The 21848-nt window shown below is 48.8% G+C and overlaps 1 protein-coding gene across 1 annotated transcript in view; it reads right to left on the bottom strand.

The window, feature by feature from the left end:
- Nucleotides 1-21815, bottom strand: part of CIB1 (calcium and integrin binding 1) — a 73978-nt gene extending 52163 nt beyond the window's left edge. Inside the window, exons 1-2 of the mRNA XM_069625214.1 lie at nucleotides 21671-21815; nucleotides 14761-14795 (exon numbers count right to left, since the gene is read on the bottom strand). Of these exons, the coding sequence (XP_069481315.1) occupies nucleotides 14761-14795; nucleotides 21671-21721 (86 nt within the window). The 5' untranslated portion in view covers nucleotides 21722-21815. The remainder of the gene's footprint in view (nucleotides 1-14760; nucleotides 14796-21670) is intronic.
- Between the last annotated feature and the right edge of the window lie 33 nt (nucleotides 21816-21848).

The raw sequence follows: 21848 nt of genomic DNA, 5'->3' as shown, positions 1-21848 counted from the left end.
GTTCAATCTCTGGCTAATGTTCATGTACAAATTACCTCCTTTCCAGAGGTCGAAGATGTGGCCAGATTGCAAGAGCGACACTTTGGTGATTATGTTCCTCCCACTGCCACGAAGGCACAACCGTACCAAAAATGTAAGGTGTGTGTACAAAACAAGGAAAGAGGAAGGAGACTCGGGTGCACTGTCCCCAATGCCCTTCCCAGCCTGCCCTCTGCTTTCAGCCTTGTTTCCTTTTGTATCATACAAAGGAAAATTATTAGGAGATCGACTGATTTCCGAAAATGCCCATCATTCCTTGAAAGGGACCCTTAGCCACTGAAATCGTGCATGCCTTGTAAAGGAATGGCACTCTTGCACCCTGCCCTGGAGGTGTACCTTCAATGAAAAAGCAACAGGATGTCAACTCACTTCACTTGATTTAGCGTGCCTTCATGAGCATTGCTAGTCCTGCTTCCTCCACTTGAGGCCTGCCTTGGAAAGGCAACCACAGCCGTAGCTTTCCCTTGAGGCCTGCCAAGAAAATGTACATCAGTCTGGATCCCTCAGCTCAAAGCGAGACTTGCAAAGGAACGCTAATCAGGCTCCTTCCATTGGAGGCGTGCCTGCGAAATAGTAATCATGACGGGTCCCTGTACTTGAGTTGTGCCATGCGGGTCTTTCCCCTTTGGCAAGCAATGCTAGTCCTGCCCCCTCCACTTGAGGCATGCCTGGGGAAGAGACATCACCCGCGGTACCTTTCATTTCAGGTCTACTTCATAAGGAAAAGGCAGTCTAGCTCCCTCTGCGCGTGGTGTGCCTTGCAAAGTAACACAATGCTGGTTTCTTCCAAAGCAGGCGCATCTTGGAAAGAAATGCCACTCCACCGCCTCTAGTTGAGGCGGGCCATGGAGAAGAAGGGTGGAGCACTCTGGGTCACTCCCCTTTGGGGTGTCCTGGCAAGGCACGCTAGTGCAGCTTGCTCCTGTTCGGGATTGCCTTATTAAAAAAAAAAAACGTCTGGAAAGCCCCATCCGCTTCCGGCGTACTTTGGCCAGGAACCCGAATCTGGCTCCTTCCACCTAAGGTTTGGCAAGCAAAGAAAGGCCAGTCCCGCTCCCTCTACTCAAGCGGTGTGTTGTGGAAGACCAGAACACCATTCAGGTTCCCTCCACTCAAGGGGTGCCTTTTCAAAATAATACACGCCACTTTGAGGTCTAAGTGTCATGAAAGTGGTACTTGGACACCAACTATATGGCAGCGGTGTCTTGCGTACCTCGTAACATCCTGCCTTGTTTATTGTTTTACTGTGAGTAATGTTGTGTGGTGTAAGTGACACGTCTTCTGAAGGAATGAATTGGATATGATTGGTGTGTGAATTAGGTAAAGATACAAAGAACATGCAGGTGCAATTTCTGTGAATGCACTTTTCCAGCACTGCAGAAATGATTGTCATGTTGCAGGGTGGCTGTTTTGTGTGGGTACGGTGGAACATAAGAATGTTTGCCCATAGTTGCTATGGGCATGCTCAAAGCTGGTGTGGAAGATAGCGCCTGTAGGGCAGGGTAGCGAAGTGAGCCAGTATGCACTTGCTATCAGTGTCCACATGTGATTGCAGGCACATAAAGTTTGCATGCAGACACAGTTGCTATAAAATTGATGCCAAATGATAGTTAAGATATTGCTAGAGACACAGTTGCATTGTACACACATGTCCATGTGGTATAAGTGTGTAGATATGCTCATGTGTAGATACACTTGCTCTGGTGCTAGTGATTTGGTAGAAGTGCAACTGCTGAAATGGATGCCAACTGACTGCAGACACGAAAGGGATACGAATGGCCAGTGATCCGGTGGGTGCTTTGACGTGGCATCACTGCTCACAAGGACAAACCTTCTTGTGCTACACAAGGTTTCTCCTTGTGCTAAATCCCACCTTGCGTGTCTAACTGCATTGTGTCTGGTATGTATGGGAAGTATGAGGAAAGGTGCACGTGAAATGGCTTACTACCAGTACTTTACTGTTTCCTAAGCGCACTACAAAGAAGTTACTATACAAAAGATGTACCCATTGTCACTCAGGTACCACACCTGCACACAAGAGGTCTGCCTCTCATTAAGACACGTGTGGCGATGCGGGAAGGTAGGCCACGTGTTGTTGGCGGTGTGTTTCGGTGAGTGGCCAGAGGGAAACATCTGAGAATTGTCTGCATTTCCAGACAATTTCAGATACATTTCCCTGTGTGCACTCACCGAAACACGTCGCCACCAACAGATGTTATACCATCTCGCGTTCCCACAGGTGTCCAGACGAAAATGGTACCTCACATGTGTGGGTGCACCTACCGGGGGCGCAAAAGGAAAGGGGTAACCCGCTAGTAACCCCAAGCCTTTCTCCACAGCACAATTTGTTCATGTGGGCAACCTACAGATTTGGGCCTAGGGTGTCGAAGCCAGCAAGGAAAACAGGGAACCCCATGCATTTCCCAAAAGAGGACACCTGTGGGAATGTGCAGAGGTCTGACTTGCGCAAAGCGGCCCAGAATTATTACCCAGAACACCAGACAAAGTGAACATTGTGGTTTTTTTCCCCCACCAAATATAACCCTTTGTCGGGGATTGTGGCTAATAAAAACTGGGGCAATTTGCGCAAGGCAGGCCTCTGTGGATTCCCAGGGGTGTCCTCTTTTGGAAAATGCATGGGGTTCCCCGTTTTCCTTGCTGGCTTCCACACCCTAGCGCCAAATCTGTAGGTTGCCCACATGAACACAATGGGCAGTAGCGAAAGGCTTGGGATGACCAGTGGGTTAACCTTTTCCTTTTGCGGCCCCGGTAGATGCACCCACACATGTGAGGTACCATTTTCATCGGGATACCTGTGGGAACGAGGGACGGTAGGCCATGTGTTGTTGGGGGCGTGTTTCCATGGGTGCGTCGAGCGAAATGTGCGGAAAAAGCGTTTTTTCCCCACATTTCAGACTTGGCAGGGGTGTCTGGGTAATAAATTCTGGGCCGCTTTGCGCAAGTCAGACCTCTGCGCATTCCCACAGGTGTCCTCTTTCGGAAATGCATGGGGTTCCCCGTTTTCCTTGGTGGCTTGGACACCCGAGGCCCATATCTGTACGTTGTGCCGGTCGGCAGAATGTCTGAGATTTCGCTCTGAAAACAGACTTGGTGTTACTTGTGTTTTAGGCTTTCCCCTTGGCGGCCAGGTAGGTGCACCCACACATGTGAGGTACCGTTTTCATCGGGACACCTGTGGGAACGCAGGAAGGTATACATTTGTTGTGTTTCTGTGATTTTCATAACGTTTTGACCCATTTGCTGGTGCCCTTTGTCTCACAACCCTTTCTTTTCCCAAATGTGACCTACATTTAGTCGCTGCCTTAGGCACCATACACTTTAGTAACCTGCACAAGTCACCTACCCTTGAAAAGGTCTGCCTGTGCTCTTTCAAAAAATGTATGCTTGCCGTTCCTCACCACATTGGTTTTCCCAATTTACACACGCTAAGTGCATCTGGTCAGGCCGTGAGCGTAAAACTCCTGTGTACCATGGCTCAGTGTTTGTCTTGTGGTATTGCTTGTTTTGTAAAAACACCACAAAAATTGTATGCTCTCCTAACTGCAAGAGTCGGGGGAATGTAGCGGAGCATTGCTTTTCTCAAAATTCATAGAAGCCATTGCCGTACCAAGCCAACCATGTCCAACACATACCTTTTTTTTCAGTCATTTTCCCGCTTTTCACCCATTCGATGGCAGTTTCCCCTACCTAGTTGTTGCCTGACCTTTGCAAATCACCCCTTCCTTAACTTGGAATTTTGTCTACTTTTCAGAAGTATATGCCTTTCTGTCCTCCAATTTGGCTTTCCTGCCCTATTCTTCCATTCCGTCCATGCATGTCCAATTGGCAAAAATGGCCAAAATCACCTACCTCTCACAAAACGGTTGATAACCACATCAAAATAATTTTTTTCCATTTCCACTCAACCTGTTCCTGAAAGCCACGAAATTGGGGAACTCAGCACAGCAAACCATTTGTTCCTAGCTCTTACAAGGAAAAAACCACAGGCTTCTTTGTACATCATTTTATTGGCATTTTTTGAAAAAACCCAAGATTTTCGCACTTTTTCCTTATTTTCTCTCACCCCCCTACAGCAACCTGGGATTCCTGGGTGGCGTTACGACCGCCTACATGTGGGAAAAAAGGAGCCCAATTTGGCCGAGATATCTCATGTAACAAAAAAGTTACAAGCCATTGAATGGCCACATACCAAAATCACCAAAAAAGTCCCTGGCACTGGGGAGAAATACCCATGGCACTTAAAGGGTTAAAGGGCTGAGGTTATTCAGTTCGCTAGGTTCCTTTATCTACAGGTATGTCAAGATTCCAGCTATTTCCGAGGTATGGAGAGGCTCCCCCACCCAGGCCTTCATTCTGCGCCATGCTCCCAATGCAGACAGCAAGATCCCTCGTGCACTAAGCACTTTCCATATTCTCCTGCGCTGGGCTTCTTATAGCCATGAATGGTGTAAAGCAATAAGTCTACATCAGGCAGCCGATGAAAACTTCCCTCCAACTTCACCTTACCCCTTCCATCTATTCACGAGATACATATGGTCAATAGACCTTCAATACACGATTCATCCGACACCAATGGCTAGCTGGCTGGAAGCCATGAGCTGGGAAGTCATAACATGGACAGGTGTGCGCCATACAATAATACACCAGTGACTTTCATGAACAAACAATAAATCAGCTTTAAAAGGGATTGAACACATCTGACGATTATGGGAAAAATCCCTCTGGTTTTCTTTGACGCGCACACAGGCAGCATTTATTTTTCTTCCGATGAGGTCAACAGCACTATTTCTTCCTGTTAGGGCTGCTTAAAAGCAGCATAAACAGATTTTTCTTTCCTCTCATGAAACAAGGAAAAAAAGGGCAAAGTGAAGAGACAACTTGTAGCTGCCCATCAAAGGTGTTCCTTTTTACACAATGTGGGGGAATCGCTAAATGCACCCCACTTGTAGATGGATGTGACAGCGCACACCAGGGAGTCCTTTTCCACAGCACCTGCACCCCCTTTGGAAGTGGCACAGGGTCTACGTTTTAGGGGAAGGATTTGTGTTGGAGTCGAGAAGCAAAGGTGGAGGACAGGCTGGAGGCTAAGGGACTACCGGTGACCAAGGGTCCACTTAAACGGCACTGCTACTGCGCAGAATAGGATTAAAGAGCGGCCATCTTGGCATCCGATAGGCCTTTAGATTGTAGTCCAGGCCCTGCGAACAACCAGCCAGCTTCTTTCTACCCGCCATTCAGCTCATGCCTAAAACTGGCTAAAGTGCTATGGCCTCGGCCCATCCGCACAAACGTACACACAAGCAGGCCAGCAAGAAGGAGATTAAATGATTACAAACCAGAGATCAACTTTTACATTCATGCCATGGTCAGATACCGTGGCAGAAAAACAGCTGAAGGGCTACAGAGTAGGAAAAGCGGAGCGGTTGCAAAATGAAACATCTACTTGTTTCATGCTTTTATTATCTCCCCTGTTCAATCCCACCTGGCAAATAGGCTGGCAATGAGGGCCACCATGCTTGGCAATAGGAAGGTGTACGGGTGACAGAGGAAGAGGGCCAATAGTTGGATCTTTAGGGAAAAAGAAGCAGCATCTATAATATTTACCCGCAGCTAATTTCACCAAAGCCCAGTTGCCCAAGCACGGTTTCGGCACTGCGTAGAACCCTCATTCCCTTTCAGCAACGCCTTCCCGGCTTTTCCCAATGCAGGGGTGAGGGGAGGGGTTCCCTCTCCCCAGGCCCAGCCATGTGTTCAGCAGGGGACACCCCCACCGCACCCGATGCACCCTCCCCAAACTCCCGCCTTACCTCACAGTTGGCACCGCCGCCATGATCAGCCCACTTCCTCTATGCGCAGTAAACGCATGCCCTGTTCCCAGAAAGGCCACTGTTCGATTAAAGCGGCGTATCGGGGAAATATTTACAAGGGAAGTGGGCCGATCAAAGAAAGAGGCAGAAGAAAAGTAACGGGAGAAAGTTTGTTCATGGAAGCAGCGCATGGAAAGAGTCAAGGCCAAGGAACACACCTGGGCAGCTGTGGACAGGCAACTGGCCCTGGAACATGGCTTGCTTGAGGGTAGCTTTCAAAACGCTGTGTGATAGGTCCTGAAGGTGCTGTAGCAGAGGAACCCCAAGAGCTGCACAAGAACAGGGTCTGAGAAGTCTCCCCTGAAGGGAAGCAGGAGTGAAGTAGCCAGAGTGTGGAGATGTGTGGCCGTTACAAAGGGATTCAAGGAGTATCTTAGTGCTTCGTCCAGGGTGTATATGAGCAAGGGATGCAAGAATCTATGCATTGAGCTGCATAGGATGGGGCGTGCAGTCAGTCTGGATGGAATCAAACATGACTTAATGGCCACAAAGGATCAAACAAGGAGATAGGATGACATAACAAAATGAAGATCCAGCCACAAAAAGGATTTCATGAAGATAGAAATGTGCTCTTCACACAAGCCTCGAAGAGCTCATGGTGAAACTAAAATATTTAATATTAACTTGTATCAATGAAACAAAAGCAAACCAAGGGAAACCATGATGAAAGACTCTCAGACAAGAAAGCACGAAGTGATAACATGAGATGGCATTTTAAGTAACAAAAAAAATGGACATTTGGTACCTTTGAGAAAGAAAGAAACGATTGAAATAAAAAAAAGATAGTGAAATGAAAACAAGAGGGAAAGAGTACGAGGAAGAAAGACTGAGCATGCGTTTCCAAGAGAAACCTAAAAGAGAAAACACCAAAACAGAAATTAATGTCAAGAGAAAAAGTACAGAAAGTTAACAGAAATACAGTAACAGCAACACAAGAAACTACACAATTGTTCTCCTTTGCAGCAAAGCTGTAGCATTTAGATGTTTAAAACAATGCTATGGAACAATAACGATTAGTAAATACTGGAGTCTGCTACTTACCCCCGCATTGACTTGGTATATTTTATAATGTGTAGGTGGCTACTCACCTAGGACAAAGCCAACAGGATGAGGTAAGGGCTTTCTTTACAAATGTTGTCCAGCCCTTCAGAGAGGCAGAGTATTAGCCACTATTATCCTTTAAAAACAGGCAAATATTCACAAAGAAACAAAACTCAGTACAAAAGCTCCAAAAGAAAAAAATAAGAAAAGACAAAGACGATCACAGGCTCGGCAAGCTGCTGTAATCAGAGGCACCACAAGAGTCAAGCTTGCCGCCCCACATGCCCAGCTATCAGAAGACACAGACCGACCACCCATGTAAACTCCTATGAATATGTGCCCAAACGCTTTGCCTCACAACGACATAGACCCACTTAAGGGAGGATTTGAGGAGGCAAGGGGCACTGAATCGGCCCTAATCATAGCCTCAGATAATACAGGGAGATGGGGTATTAATCCTATTAGACATCCCAGGAACATTTAACACACTCAAAAACGATTGATTCACCAATAAAAGAAGCAATCGTAAAAAAGATTCTGCGCAGAAGTGGCTGAAATAACCCCCCACCCCGCCCCCCACACCCATCCTCAGAGATCTCAGCGCATAACCAGGCCCCTGATCTCTTTAGATTCATGTACTCTAGGCCATGGAGTCCCACAGAGTTGGGATGATTCACTAAACTCGTCCTGGAAGTCCTAAACTACAGACAGGCACTTTTTGGTGCAAGTTTGGGCCAAAACAAAACTTCTGAATCCAATAATTTGGCCTACGGGAAATACTGCATTCAATCTAAAGCTGTATCCCCCAGAACCCGATTATTGTGGTGAGCCCCACCCCCCACCCTCCACAATCTCTTGCCCATGTCCACCACCTGGCCTTGAGGGGATCAAAACGGCAGTCGCGGGATTATCAGGTCAACATGGAAACCAAGGCAGCATTCAGATTTTTTCCGACTGAGGAAGGCACTCGCTCGCCTGATGGGTCCATATCAGACACGGGTAAATGGTCATCTTTGTTCCAACTCAACCGGATTGTGCGACCGACGTAGATCCTGGTACCCCAGAAACGAGAGGCTGGAAAACTGAGCAGCCCGATAAGAGGCCTACACCACATCTCGCCAGCCTTCTGATGAAACGAACTGAATTCATTTTATTCATTACAAATCTTACTGAATTTAAGAACCTGGGCATTGTACACACAACCATGTACAGTTCCATGTGTTTGCGCCGTTGACAGTTGCTGCGCAGGTCTTTGCCACAAAGCAAATGCCACAAAGCACTTTCCCTTGCCGCCTGCCCCACCCAGCCAGTTTCTATGGGGGGCTGGGGAGTCTGCATCATCCAGGATCTTTGTGATTTCTTCGAGAATAGTTCACATTTCACTGCAAACCCATGTAGGCGAGACCACCCCCGAACCCTCGTCTCCACATCCCCCACCTTAATACTGTAACCTAACCACCCCCCCACCCCCATCTAAATTGCAGCAAAATGAAATGCTCTGCAATGTAGTATTAGAATACCCATCGCCCCCATCCTGGTGTGCCATGCTGCTTATGCTCCTGGCTCTTCCTCGCCACCGAGCACCCCCTACCAACACCCTCTCCCAGCCCACCTCACCGACGTGGACATAGAAGGGCCCGCTTGCCTACACTGCCATCGCATCATGGGAAAGACCACATGCAATGTCGTTGTGGTAAAGACCTGTGCTGCAAAGGTGGCGTGGGCAAGACGGTGCACCAGTAAAATAGCACCCAACACCTGAAAGCTGATCTTCCAATCATACTGTGGAACTCCATGGTGATACAGACCAGCACAAATCAATCAATAGCCTGCAAGGCCCTCTAACACCAAGTGCAGACCAGAAGATGGGACCACGGCGCAGGACGTTCATAATACCAAGTGCAGACCAGAAAAGAGGACCGCAGGGAGAACAAAGTGAGTGAGAAATAACACAAATAAAATAGTAATCGGTGAGCAGGACTGCACAAGCAGACATACAATTGAGTTTCAGTCCCGTGGACTGCAAGAAATCATTGTTGTATATATAAAAAAAAAAAAAATTTAAAAACGAGTCAAAAAATACAAATAAAACGAAAATCAACAACAAAAAAAGGCATTCTGAACTTCTACAGGAAGTGGTGCCAATTTACTGATTCAACGAAGTAGCCTTGAAGTGGGGTGATCGCAAATAAAAAAACATATTGGAAAAAGAGGTGTAGGCAGCAATTACGACACAGCCTTGTGGTAAAACCCTAAATGCACACAGAGCTTCTTTCTATAGAAAATGCACTGGAGCCTCTTCATCCAAAGTGCTCAACTCGCTCCTCAAGATGGGGACAGTTACTCAGAACATGAGGGAAGCCAAACCAGCACCGACATCCAACAAGAACTGCCCTGACGTCCAATCTCACACCTCAGCCAGGACACAATACAAACTTCACTGAAATCTTAGCAAATACGGTGGAAAAGGCCCCCCCCTGAAAAAGGTAGGCTGAATAAAAAGGATGGCAACATTTAATAAATATGACGAGGGACTGCAATGCGATTAAAAAAAATAAGCCTGCGTATTAGCAATCAGCACCAAGAAAGAAAGTACATCACCTAAAATGGAGTTTGACAAAGTGCTGACCTTTTGTCCTGAACGATGGGTCTTTAGCAAGTGGCAGCATCGCAGGATGAGAGTTCAGCTCACTGGTCAGAACCAACAATATGTGACCAATATTAACAAAGGGATGAGGGAAATCGTCTCATCACTCCACTGCTGACTGCATGGCTATTGATCGCCCTTACCCAGAAAATTTGATTCTATCAGGCTACTGAGGGTGCAGATATGAGTGGGGAGGTTTATGGTCATAAGACCGAAAAAATAAATCTTGAAAAATAATCTCGAAAAAAAGGCCGGAAAAAAAGTCGCTTTTTTATGACGTTTTTTTATTCGAAATGGGGGGTTCCCCACAAACCCCCCTTTTTAAAAAAAATGTAACCATTTTTTTTAATCCCGGACCCCAAAATAAATATATAATTTTTAAAAAAGAGAAATTCGACTTGTTAGTCGAGATTTTTTTTCCGAGAGTTTGACCGACCACCGAGTAGGGACAATGAAGCACCGCTATTTTTGGAGAATTTGTTTCTGATGCTTACATTCAAGAATTATATGACTGAGTGTTTTAGGATTCAAAATAAATTAGCGGAGAAAACGAATATACAGACATTTCAGAAGAAGCAATAATGAGAAAGGCAATCAGTAATAATGAGGAGGCAATCAGCACATTAGAGGCTAGGATTAGGGATAAGGACTTATACCCAGAATATCTCAGAAGAAGCAATAATGAGGGGGCAATCAGTACATTAGAGGCTAGGATTAGGGATAATAGTTCTCATACCAACATCTGCCGCACACTCCACATCATTCTAAGTAAACACTGCTGGCTACACCCCCCCAGCCAGGCGTTCTTCTCAGGCCTAACACACCCACATTCGGTCTGGATAAATCCTGCCAGAACGAACACATACCGCTGATCTCTCAACCACCACACCTATCGCAAAGAAGCAGCTATTACACGATTACCGCACCAGCTGCACACACCCGGTGCTCACACGCACCTTTGACTCTGTACTCTCTCTACTGATCTGAACTTCGGTTCCCAAGGGCGTTCAACCTACCAGCGCCTTCAGACCATACCAATGGTATTTAAGGTGCTATATAAATGCAAAGTAACATAACAACCAATATCCAGAATCTCTCAGAAGAAGCAATAATGAGGAGGCAATCAGTACGTTAGAGGCTAAGATTAGGGCCAAGAACACATGGCAGCTTTGTTCGTAAGCAGCTCTATAAAGCTCTAAACATCTACAAGTGAAAATACAATGCATGGTATTGGGCAAATGTCCTGTGTCACGATACCCGTCAGTTTGCTGCATGTACAGCAAGCAGCACTTTAAGACCCCACCAAGAAGACATTAAGCGAATCTCAAGTAAACTATGTGACTTTATAGAAGGCACAGGAAAAGCAAGAATTATGAGAAAGACGTTGAAAAGCAAAAAGGAAAAACATTGAACGGCTTTGTATGTATATGCAACTCGGGACATCATTTGCGCGGAACAAGGAAAGGCAGGTTAAGGGTTGAGGTGGAACCTGGACTCCCTCAGGGAAGCTGCACAGGAACCTCCGCTATGGTAGCCAAATGGGCTACCAAGGCAGCACAGAAAGATCTTGCAGTCTTCAGCGAGGCTTTCGAAAAAGCCTTGCGGTTAACAAAAATAGACCAGAACACAAAAAGCCAGTAAAAAGACCACAGGGCTACCAAAATAAGCCCTACCAAACACTGGACAATGCATATCTGACAAAGGGTGGAGGGAGGGAGACTAGTAAATGCAAACACTATCACAGGTTTTAAAGAATACATGTGAAAGGTTATTGAGGAGTTGTGGTCTAGTGGCCAAGTGGCTGTCTTGGATCCAAAGGAATAACTTCCTATTCACAGCTTTGGTGCTGGATCGAAAACCATGGAATATCGGCAATCACCCCATCACCCTGATTTTTCATTACACATGTGAATACATATGTAAAAATAGAAGTAAAATGTGTGTGCACATGCTAAACATTCTATGCAATGCATGGATCTATGGGTTAGCTCCCCTTTACCATCAAAAAAGGGAGCAAAGGTCCCATCCTTTTTAAGTTACTTTTCCCTTAAGTAGGATACCATAACACCCACCACTGCCCATGCCCAGTTACTCCCCACCCACTCCGGACATGAAGATTAACCATGCAAGTATCCAGCATGCCACTGAGTGACAAAACCAATTCCTCATATGGACAAACACACATATCACACGCTGCTGTTCCTCTACATGCAATCCGAGAAAACGTACATCTCACCAAGAACCTCATTCATTCCCCCACGCCCAGAAGCAGACTTGTCCATGCACACATAGTCGTGCTGTGCAACCCTGGTAGTTTCCACCCAGAGAGCAACCACATACTAAACAGTATCCTCACGCCACTCAACTCATCTACCCCACAAATACAGCTGGCAACAGCCTGGAGATTTTGATTTCAAGCAAAAAGTCAGGCCTCCGGAAAATCGACTCTGGGCGTTGTGATCAGAAACGCTTTGCTATCCCCTTCACACTCACTCTACCGCACAAGATTCCCCCTACCTGCCACACATCTTCCTTGTCCCTCAGCCAGAGAAACCAAACACATTACAGACACAGCCTTAGCACAACTCATACCATCCCTCTTCTCCCTAGACACACATCGCTCCATTCTCCCCAACAGTTACACCATCAAACATGCACTTAAACATTCTGTGCTCAAATCACAAAATCCCTGCAGCCACAACCATAATCATGGTTCAACAACTCACTCCTCTTTATCAAGCAGAAAGCCAGACGCCTATAGAGAGCCTAGCAAAATAACCCATGCCCGCCACCAAGACACCACTCAAATACTGCCGCAACAAATACAAAACAACCATACACAATGCCAAAGCCACCCATTACCTCCAAGATCTCTAGTCCGCCTCCAATCGCACAAAACCTATTCAACATTACCAAATACCTCTCCAAATCACCATCCACAATGTCCACCCCCCCATCCCCTGGGGGACCCTCCATCACGTCCCCCTGGGGATATCCTCTAGCACAACCTCCCCCCACCCCCGCTCACCCCCTGATCCCTCTATGAACTTGCACTTTCCGAATGCCACAAGGCCTAGTAGGACCGCTGTTTTTTTGTCGTCATTTCTATGGTTTATTTCTTCCCCTGCTACCTACCCTTTTGCTCATAGACTACTTGAACTCCAAAATACACAGACAAGCCTTCCCCTCGGCTCCCCTACTCCCGCTCCCAAGCATTCCAACAAATGCGATACCTTCCACCCCATCGACACACCCATATCACCCTTACTATCAAAACAAAACCTGCGCACTTACTGGATGCTGCATACCCACCTCAAGCTGCATCCAATTGCATCACCACCCTCACTCCCGACTGTCTGAATATCATCAGGTCCCATCTCTCACATGGGACTATACCCTATACTCTCAGAACTGGACACATCTCACCCCTCCAACCGCACACTCCCCGAAAATGACCAACCCATCACTATCCTACCTTACCTCGCCAGAATCACGCAACGCTTCGTCACAGCCCAACTGCAGCAATACATCACCACAATCAACCCCTTCCAATCTGGCTTTCGACCTGGACACAGCAGTGAGACAGCTACAATTCACATCCTAGAGACCGCTAATCTTCGCATCCTTGATGACCTCCACAACATCCCCAGCAGAGGACACACAGCACTACTCTTACTCCTCAACCTCTATACAGTCTTTGATCACACCATTTTACTAGACATCCTAGCCTTCTGGCACTGCCCTGGACTGCTTCGCCTCCTTCCATACCGACAGGACAAATGTCTCCATGCCCCCTACATCAGTCAAGTACGGCGTACCGGAAGGCTCCTCCCTCTCGGCACTCCTCTTCAATACTAGATGTTGAATCCCTTCAACAGATCCTTAGCAAACAATGTGAATTTCCTCCAATATGCAGATGAGACACAAATAGTCACCCAAACCTCATCCCACCACAAGAATGGCCACACAATTACTCATGCTCAACTCTTCCAAGCTGAATACACCCAAACTCACCCCGTAGATCAATGAACTCACCAAGGGCAAGCACACATATCCATCTCCACACCTGTCCAATCCCTTGGCTTTACCATCGACTTCCACCTTTCCTTCACACACCACATAGCCGATATCACCAAAACATGCAATCTACAACTATACCTCCTATGAAAGACCAGACACATCCTTCCCAATCCCCCCGCAACCATGATGACTTGCACACTACAGTCCAAGTGCAGGTTCTCTCCAAGCTGGTATACAACAATGCTGTTCTCACTGGATTCCCCTGCAGCCTTTACCCCCATGCAAGACATACAAGATCCAGCAGCCATACTCATCTTCCCACATCACCCCAGCTCCACTGGCTCCCTGTTCCCGTAAAGCATTGCTTTCAAAGGACTCTGCATTGGTTCCAAAGCTATCCACCACAAAACCCCATTTTACCGTCACCACCAACTCAAACCCATCACCCACACAAACACCAGACAAGCATGCCTGCATCTCCTACACATCCCACTCTGCAATCTCAGATGCACACAAAAACAAGCATTTACCCACTGGGCATGTTACACCCTACCTCTGCACAGCCGCACTGCACGTTCCAGCACCACTTTCAGAAAGGGCCTCAAAGCATACCCGTCTCCCCACAAATGGCCCAATCTCTCCACATCCCCTGCCACCACTGGTCCATCCTAATCTTTCTATCCCAATCCTTCTATCCAATTCTGAAAACAGGTTTGAACTTTTGTTTCACCTCCCACCGTTTTAACCTTTAAACAAACTCCGGGACCATCTGGGTAGGGCCAGCGCTGAACACAAATTCTAGTAAAATAAAATACTGACGAGTCCCATGCCTCTGCATTTTTACAAATTATAATAAAACATTTTTTAAAAACTTGTTGCAAAGGAATTTGGATCAGCAAAAGAGAAAGATGGGCCAAGCATCTGCTCCAGTGAAATCTCCATCATGCACAGCCTGCAGGTAAAGCCTCCAGCACTGCACGTTTGAGAACCTTCTTCTCTAATAAATGCTCGACATAAAGCGCTTCACTTCTCCTTGGAGCTAAACCTAGGCTGCGTCAGAGCGAGACTTACGATACATAAAATAAGATCTATAACAAATAAAAATAAGAGAAAACAATAACTTACAGCAGAATCTCTTGCTTGGTAAGGAATGTCAGCTCCTGAAAACAAGCAGAAAATGCAATTATGGTGAAGTAGCACAAATTCTGCTTTGAGGCTATAGAAGAACAAGTGAAACGGACATTGAATAGACGTGTAATGGCAAGGTATTCAATGGAAAAGATTCACTAAGAGTTCCCTACAGACTACCACATGGAACCAACATATGCCAGTTTCATCTCGAGAAAACGTATAAGAAGATGCCTAGCAAGTCAAATACCTTTCCCCCAAATTCCAGTAAGTAGGAGTTTGTGGGTTGGGGGCGGGAGAATGAATCCAGCTGCCCACCTCCGGCGCACCTACAGCCTTTTTTGGTGGATAGCTTTCTTGTGGCCTTTGAGACAAGTTTAAAAACAGAAACAAGATAATGGAACAAACTGCCTTAAATTATACAAATGTCCAATCCCACACAGCCCGAAGAAGCAACCCCTAGATATGTTACAGGCTGGTTCACAAAAACTTGGATTTCTGTGTTTTGTATAACTTTGTAAAACAAAAATGGATGATGGCTGGAAGGTTTAGAATTAATCTTAACCTCAGGTATTGATCTGGGCAACCCTCCAGACCATCGTTCTTCACCTGCCAGGCCATTCCAAAAATGTGAGACAATGGATGCAAATCAGGCTCGGCCCCAGCCATTTCGTTTTGCTAAAGTCACCCAGACATGGGTCCTTTGCCTGCTGGGCCTAGAGACCCAAGCTGCTCCTCACAAGACGATGAAACCTCCTCCCAGCCGGCATCAGACTCACCCCCACAATTAAGAAAAGAACTCAAGACGCCCCTCTTCAAGGGTAGGCTCGTCCTCAACACCAAGGCCCCACCTCGGACGAGTCACCCCTCGTGCCACCTGGTACAGCTGTACCCCTCTGTATCCTACCCCTCGCTGCATATTGGTTCGGTTGTTACCACTGAAAAGCACTCCGTATACCTCTGTAAAGCGCTCCGTTGCTGCTCGAATTAGGTCCTCATCAATAAATATAATAATAACGAATGACACCCAGGGAGGCCAAAACATGTCTGCCGCTGCTTCTGGTCTCATGCAGAAGGGGTGCGACCTAGCAGTTCCGGGTGGGAACAACCCTGATTGTGTATGGTCTTTCCCCTTTTGTAATGCATTGGCAAGCAAAGAACGATGATCTGAAGAGTTCCCCAGAGCAATGCCAGAGGTTAAGATGAATTCTAAACCTTCAGCCATCGCCCCTTTTGTTACAGATTTGGATGATTAAGCATGTGTAAGGGGTCCAAAGAGTTACTGAAAGCTGAAGGTCCCATGACTTAGGTAATGGTTTGACTGTATTTGAAGCACCTTCTAGTTTAGCCTCTAGCCTACCGATGACAATATTGCTATTAAGTAACGGGGTGGGTTGTGACTAAGACTGGTATGTTGGATTTTCTGTTAGAATACCACTGGTATCTCCCTGCCAGGTGGTCCCATGCCAGTGAATGATGTTTTTAATGAAGTAGACAGAACGTGAAGGGTGGGATGCGTATGAGGATTTCAGAAGCTACAGTAAGAGCTGGAGTGATCAATGCGCCGGTGAGCTTATAGAAATTATACACAGCCTGTAGAAGACACATCAACTAACAATTAAGGAGACGTATCAAACTATCAGCAACACGGTCATCAGCTTTATTGCAATGACAACAAGTTGATCTTCACAAACGAAGATAGGACCAGCAATGATGTGGTAGCACAGGATCTATTGCACAACGCACAACTTTATAGTGATGTTTAGGAGAAAAGCTTTTGGGTAACTATCAGAATTGAAATAACTAGAGTTCACGGTGTGGGAGAGAAACCCCAGTCCTGGCACATGGGTTGTACAAATACGAACAAGAAAAGTTCCCCCTGCACACTATCTGGGGCTGAAAAAGCCAACATGTTTCAATGTACATTCGGAACAGATATCAGCAAGTGTAGTGCATCCAATATTAGTATGTGTTCCAAAACCCCTTTAAAACACTCGTAAAGGGGGGCCACCAGGGGGCGCAGGCAAGATGGATGTCTGAACATAACTCTCCAGCCCCCAGCCCCAGCCTAATCAATGGAGGAGTAGTGGCAGAGTTGGAGTCCTGGGAACCGCATCGCAGGGGTCCCCGTGCAGCGGAACGGTAGCTGCGGCGTCGGGCTGAGGAAGAGATTGCCACAGCCCACGGGTGTAGCACCCTTGCAGCGCGGCCCGCCCACCAGACAGCATGCGCAAAGCGGAAGAAAACTAGCAGCAAAGAGCGGGGCCTAGGACGCACCAGTGAGACCCCAGCAGGGCCCGGTGGCAGAAGAGGAGGTGGAGGTGGGGGTTGGCACTCCCGTGAGGGACACAAAACATAAAAGGAACCCGGGAGGCCCACTGGGTGAAATCACGAAAGGCAGAGCAGTCGGTTGGCAACAGGGAAGCCCAAAGAGTGAAGGGGCGAAGGAGAGGAGGAGCTAGAGGCGAACAACCATCCACACGCCTGGGCACATAAACATGATACAGTGACTGAACAGCCATTTCCCTGCAGGCCAGGAGGCAGGGCCTGGGGATTGAGAGGTACAGGGCAACACAATCCCAATGAGAATAGGGGTGGGACGCAGAGGACTGCTGCTCAACCGGCGATAGCCCAATTCAGTGGGGGAAGGTGCAGGCCTGGGAGGGCCCCCGAGGGTGGGGGGGGCAGAGAAACAGTTCCCTGGTGTGACACAGATCGCAGAAAGGAGACCAGCACCCTGATACAAGGGTGCCCCAGGGGCAAACAACGAGCAGCATGCAAGGTCCAGAGGAGAGATGCAGCCCTACACCGGAGTCGCAGAGAGAAACTGATCGGGAGAAGTGCATAGGGCCCAGGGAACAGAACCAGGGGGCCAGAATAAAAAAAAAAAGACCCCGAACCACACCCACGGAAGAAAGCGCAGACATTTAATCGGAAGGTCAAGAGCCCCCCACAGGCCAGAGTGGACTGTGAACCATCCAGGAGGCAGGAAAGCGAAAGGGAGGCTCTGAGAGGAGGTAGCAAAGGACACCACAACAACAGAACCTGGCCAAGTGAATGAGCTGGAAAACGGCACTCTTGCAGTTCCAATACCCAGACAGGGAAGACACGGCAGCGCTGAAGGCAGATGGTGGATCCCACCCATGTTCCACAGATTTGCACCATAAAAAGTGACATCCAAATGATACTGGAGGAAATCCGTGGAATGCGCACAGACATTGGGACGAAGGTGGCGGACCTGTCCGCAAAAGTGGTTATGCTGGAGGAACGGCTTGAGCGTGTGGAAGCAGACCAAACCTCCTCAGCAGTGCTGGAATCACCGGAGGTCCGACTCCGAGACATCGAGAGGAGGGAAGTGGGCCTAGGGCTCAAAGTGGACGACATCAAAAATAGAGGCAGGGACTGCCATGAACCGTCGTCTGCATCCCTTCTGGACTTCGTGGTCCCTGACCCATAGGGGATTGAATACAGTAATCATTCCAACAAGGCCGCTTGATACGGAACGCTGCTTGCCAGTCTCTGCACTCCACGCTCTACAAAACAGACACGCCCCCGCGCATCTCAACGCTACCACTTGCTGTAGTTGGACGTGTTTTGTCGGAGTTCGCTCTGAGCTTTCTTCTGATTCTTGGTTCCTGGTTCCTCGAATTCCCCTTCCTTCCGCTCTTTCCTCTGCCTTACATCCAATCTTCCTGGATTTTCACTTGTGCTCGGGTCACAGCGTTCCATGCCTCCGAGTGCGAGCATCATTTCTTCCTGGTCTTTGTCCTGGTCATCTGAACATATCCTGCAGTTGGATTATGAACATCACGCTGGAACCCAAGGACCAGCACACGGGTTTATACAAATCCCGGACCGTGAGAAAGAAGACGCAACAGAAGGTTGCAAGCAAACAATAAAAACAGGTGAGAAGGGGAGAGGCTTGTGACAGGGACGCAATAACCTTTGCTTTTTAGGACTGAAAGAAAAGGAGGGGGAATCAACGGCCGGCCTGGAAAGGAAAATCCAAGAAACAATCGGGATGGTCCTAGGAACTAAGGAAAGAAAACCAGTAGTGCTAGATCGAGCAGGAGGGTGTGCCAAGGGACCCCGCTCGGTACTGGCGAAGCTACACTACTATTGAGACACAGCAACATCCTGGAGAAAGCAAGGCAAATGGGGGCCATTGACTATGAGAACTCTAAAGTAGCTATCTTCCAGGACCACTCGGCACAGACCTCTCAAAGTGCAAGAAATGCAGCCCTCTCACGAGGTGGCTCCAGGAGAAAGGGGTGCGATACAGATGGGATACCCTTTTGCACTTATGTATGAACTGGAGGGGAAGAGATACCAGCTGGCGCTTGGGCCCCCAGCAAGATCATCACAGAGAAGATGGGGGGGGGGGGGAACAGAGCTCTCCAAGAGACGAGAACTTAAAGGCCCGAAGACTGAATATGGAAAGCGCCACCCGCAGGGGGCCAGGAAATTCTGACAGTAATGTTACTACTGAAAAGAGGTGCGGAGGGAGATGAGAAGTTAAGAGAGTAGAGGTGTAAAGGAAGGGGGAGAAGGCAACTTATCCTACATGAACTACAATATGGTTCAACTGCTGTCACTAGTATGTTCTTCTGAGAAGGTGTGTGTTAAATTGATAGATTAACTTGAATGCATTAAACAGCTTGAGAGTACCTCAATGATCTTCCTAAATATCTTCCTTCTCGAGCTCTTCGCTCATCCACCTCCAACTCCATCAGGCTCAATCACTTCTCCAAGCAACAAGTTGGTGGTAATCCCTCTCTTCGGCTGTGGCCTTCCTCTGGAACAGCCTCCCTACAACTTGAGGCGAACCATCTCCACTTCCGGAAGCACCTCAAAACCTTCCTCTTTGCTTCTGCTTTCTCTCCTCCTCTCCCCTGCTAAACTCCTGGCTGAAAGTGAATCTGCACTGGTCACCTGGCTACTCTCTGATCTCTGGTCCTGGTCCCCTCCCCTGCCAGTTGCACGTCTGCACTGCCTCCCTGGCAACCCCTTCACTTGGAGAGTGTTTTCTGTATCCCGACAGTACCCTACCAGTACCTGACACCTGATGTCTGCTCTTAGCCTTGCCACCAGCTGGCCACACTTTTTACTTATTGCTTTTATTTATTTTACTGTCAATCCCATGTACTGGACTGTCCCTTTCCCCTGCGCACTTTTCCCCTTCCCTTGCATGATCTCAATGATACCTGGCCTAGTAGGATCGTTGTCTGTCTTCCCTTTGTCCCCCTACCTGCCTTTTCATGCCTTGAAACACTTGTGTACAGGCGCGTTGTAAATGCCATATCACGTGCCAAAGATTGTAGCAGCAATGGGGGAGGGGCAGCCAGGATCTGTTGCGAAACAGCCCAAGCTCTAGAAAATATTTGGGCTAAATGGAACTGTCAGGGGGTCTTTAGCTACATATTTTACTAATAATTACGAAGGTTTTCAATAAAACTTGTTTTTATGTTTAATAATTTTTATTCAATACAGCTTTTTAAGCTGTAATCATGGCAATGGCATGATGGGCCTCTAAGCGGCATAGTTTGCTGTTACTGCCGATTTGGCACCAGTCCCTCCAAACACTTCTTGGGGGAGAACAGTAGAGGGCCCCAAGCAAGTAATGTGGCCCCTCGCGAGCAGTAGAGGGCCCCAAGCAAGTGATGCGGCCCCTCGCGAGCAGTAGAGGGCCCCAAGCAAGTGATGCGGCCCCTCGCGAGCAGTAGAGGGCCCCAAGCAAGTGATGCGGCCCCTCGCGAGCAGTAGAGGGCCCCAAGCAAGTGATGTGTCCCCTCGCGAGCAGTAGAGGGCCCCAAGCAAGTGATGCGGCCCCTCGCGAGCAGTAGAGGGCCCCAAGCAAGTGATGCGGCCCCTCGCGAGCAGTAGCGGGCCCCAAGCAAGTGATGCGGCCCCTCGCGAGCAGTAGAGGGCCCCAAGCAAGTGATGTGTCCCCTCGCGAGCAGTAGAGGGCCCCAAGCAAGTGATGCGGCCCCTCGCGAGCAGTAGAGGGCCCCAAGCAAGTGATGTGTCCCCTCGCGAGCAGTAGCGGGCCCCAAGCAAGTGATGCGGCCCCTCGCGAGCAGTAGCGGGCCCCAAGCAAGTGATGCGGCCCCTCGCGAGCAGTAGCGGGCCCCAAGCAAGTGATGCGGCCCCTCGCGAGCAGTAGAGGGCCCCAAGCAAGTGATGCGGCCCCTCGCGAGCAGTAGAGGGCCCCAAGCAAGTAACGTGTCCCCTCGCGAGCAGTAGAGGGCCCCAAGCAAGTGATGCGGCCCCTCGCGAGCAGTAGCGGGCCCCAAGCAAGTGATGCGGCCCCTCGCGAGCAGTAGAGGGCCCCAAGCAAGTGATGCGGCCCCTCGCGAGCAGTAGCGGGCCCCAAGCAAGTGATGCGGCCCCTCGCGAGCAGTAGAGGGCCCCAAGCAAGTGATGCGGCCCCTCGCGAGCAGTAGCGGGCCCCAAGCAAGTGATGCGGCCCCTCGCGAGCAGTAGCGGGCCCCAAGCAAGTGATGCGGCCCCTCGCGAGCAGTAGAGGGCCCCAAGCAAGTGATGCGGCCCCTCGCGAGCAGTAGCGGGCCCCAAGCAAGTGATGCGGCCCCTCGCGAGCAGTAGAGGGCCCCAAGCAAGTGATGCGGCCCCTCGCGAGCAGTAGCGGGCCCCAAGCAAGTGATGCGGCCCCTCGCGAGCAGTAGAGGGCCCCAAGCAAGTGATGCGGCCCCTCGCGAGCAGTAGCGGGCCCCAAGCAAGTGATGCGGCCCCTCGCGAGCAGTAGCGGGCCCCAAGCAAGTGATGCGGCCCCTCGCGAGCAGTAGAGGGCCCCAAGCAAGTAATGCGGCCCCTAACTTTCTGTCTCATCGCGTGCCAGGAGAAGAGGGGGTGGTCTGCAGGTGTCGGCAGCAGCGCCGCGCCTCTGTACCTGGTACTCGGAAAGCAGCTCCTTGGACAGCAGGCTGGCCGAGCCCCCCATGGCTCCGCTTCTTCAGTAGCTTCTGCTTCTGCTCCTACTTCCGCGTGTGACGTCACCGGGGACGCCCATAGCAACTGCGAGCCGCGCTTCCGCCTGTGACGTCACTAGGGGCGCCCATAGCAACTGC

The sequence above is a fragment of the Ambystoma mexicanum genome, chromosome 11 (genome assembly GCF_040938575.1).
Source record: "Ambystoma mexicanum isolate Mex_15411 chromosome 11, UKY_AmexF1_1, whole genome shotgun sequence".
Classification (NCBI taxonomy): Eukaryota; Metazoa; Chordata; class Amphibia; order Caudata; family Ambystomatidae; genus Ambystoma; species Ambystoma mexicanum.
Note: the sequence above shows the minus strand (reverse complement) of the source record. Positions and strands in the feature narration are given on the sequence as shown.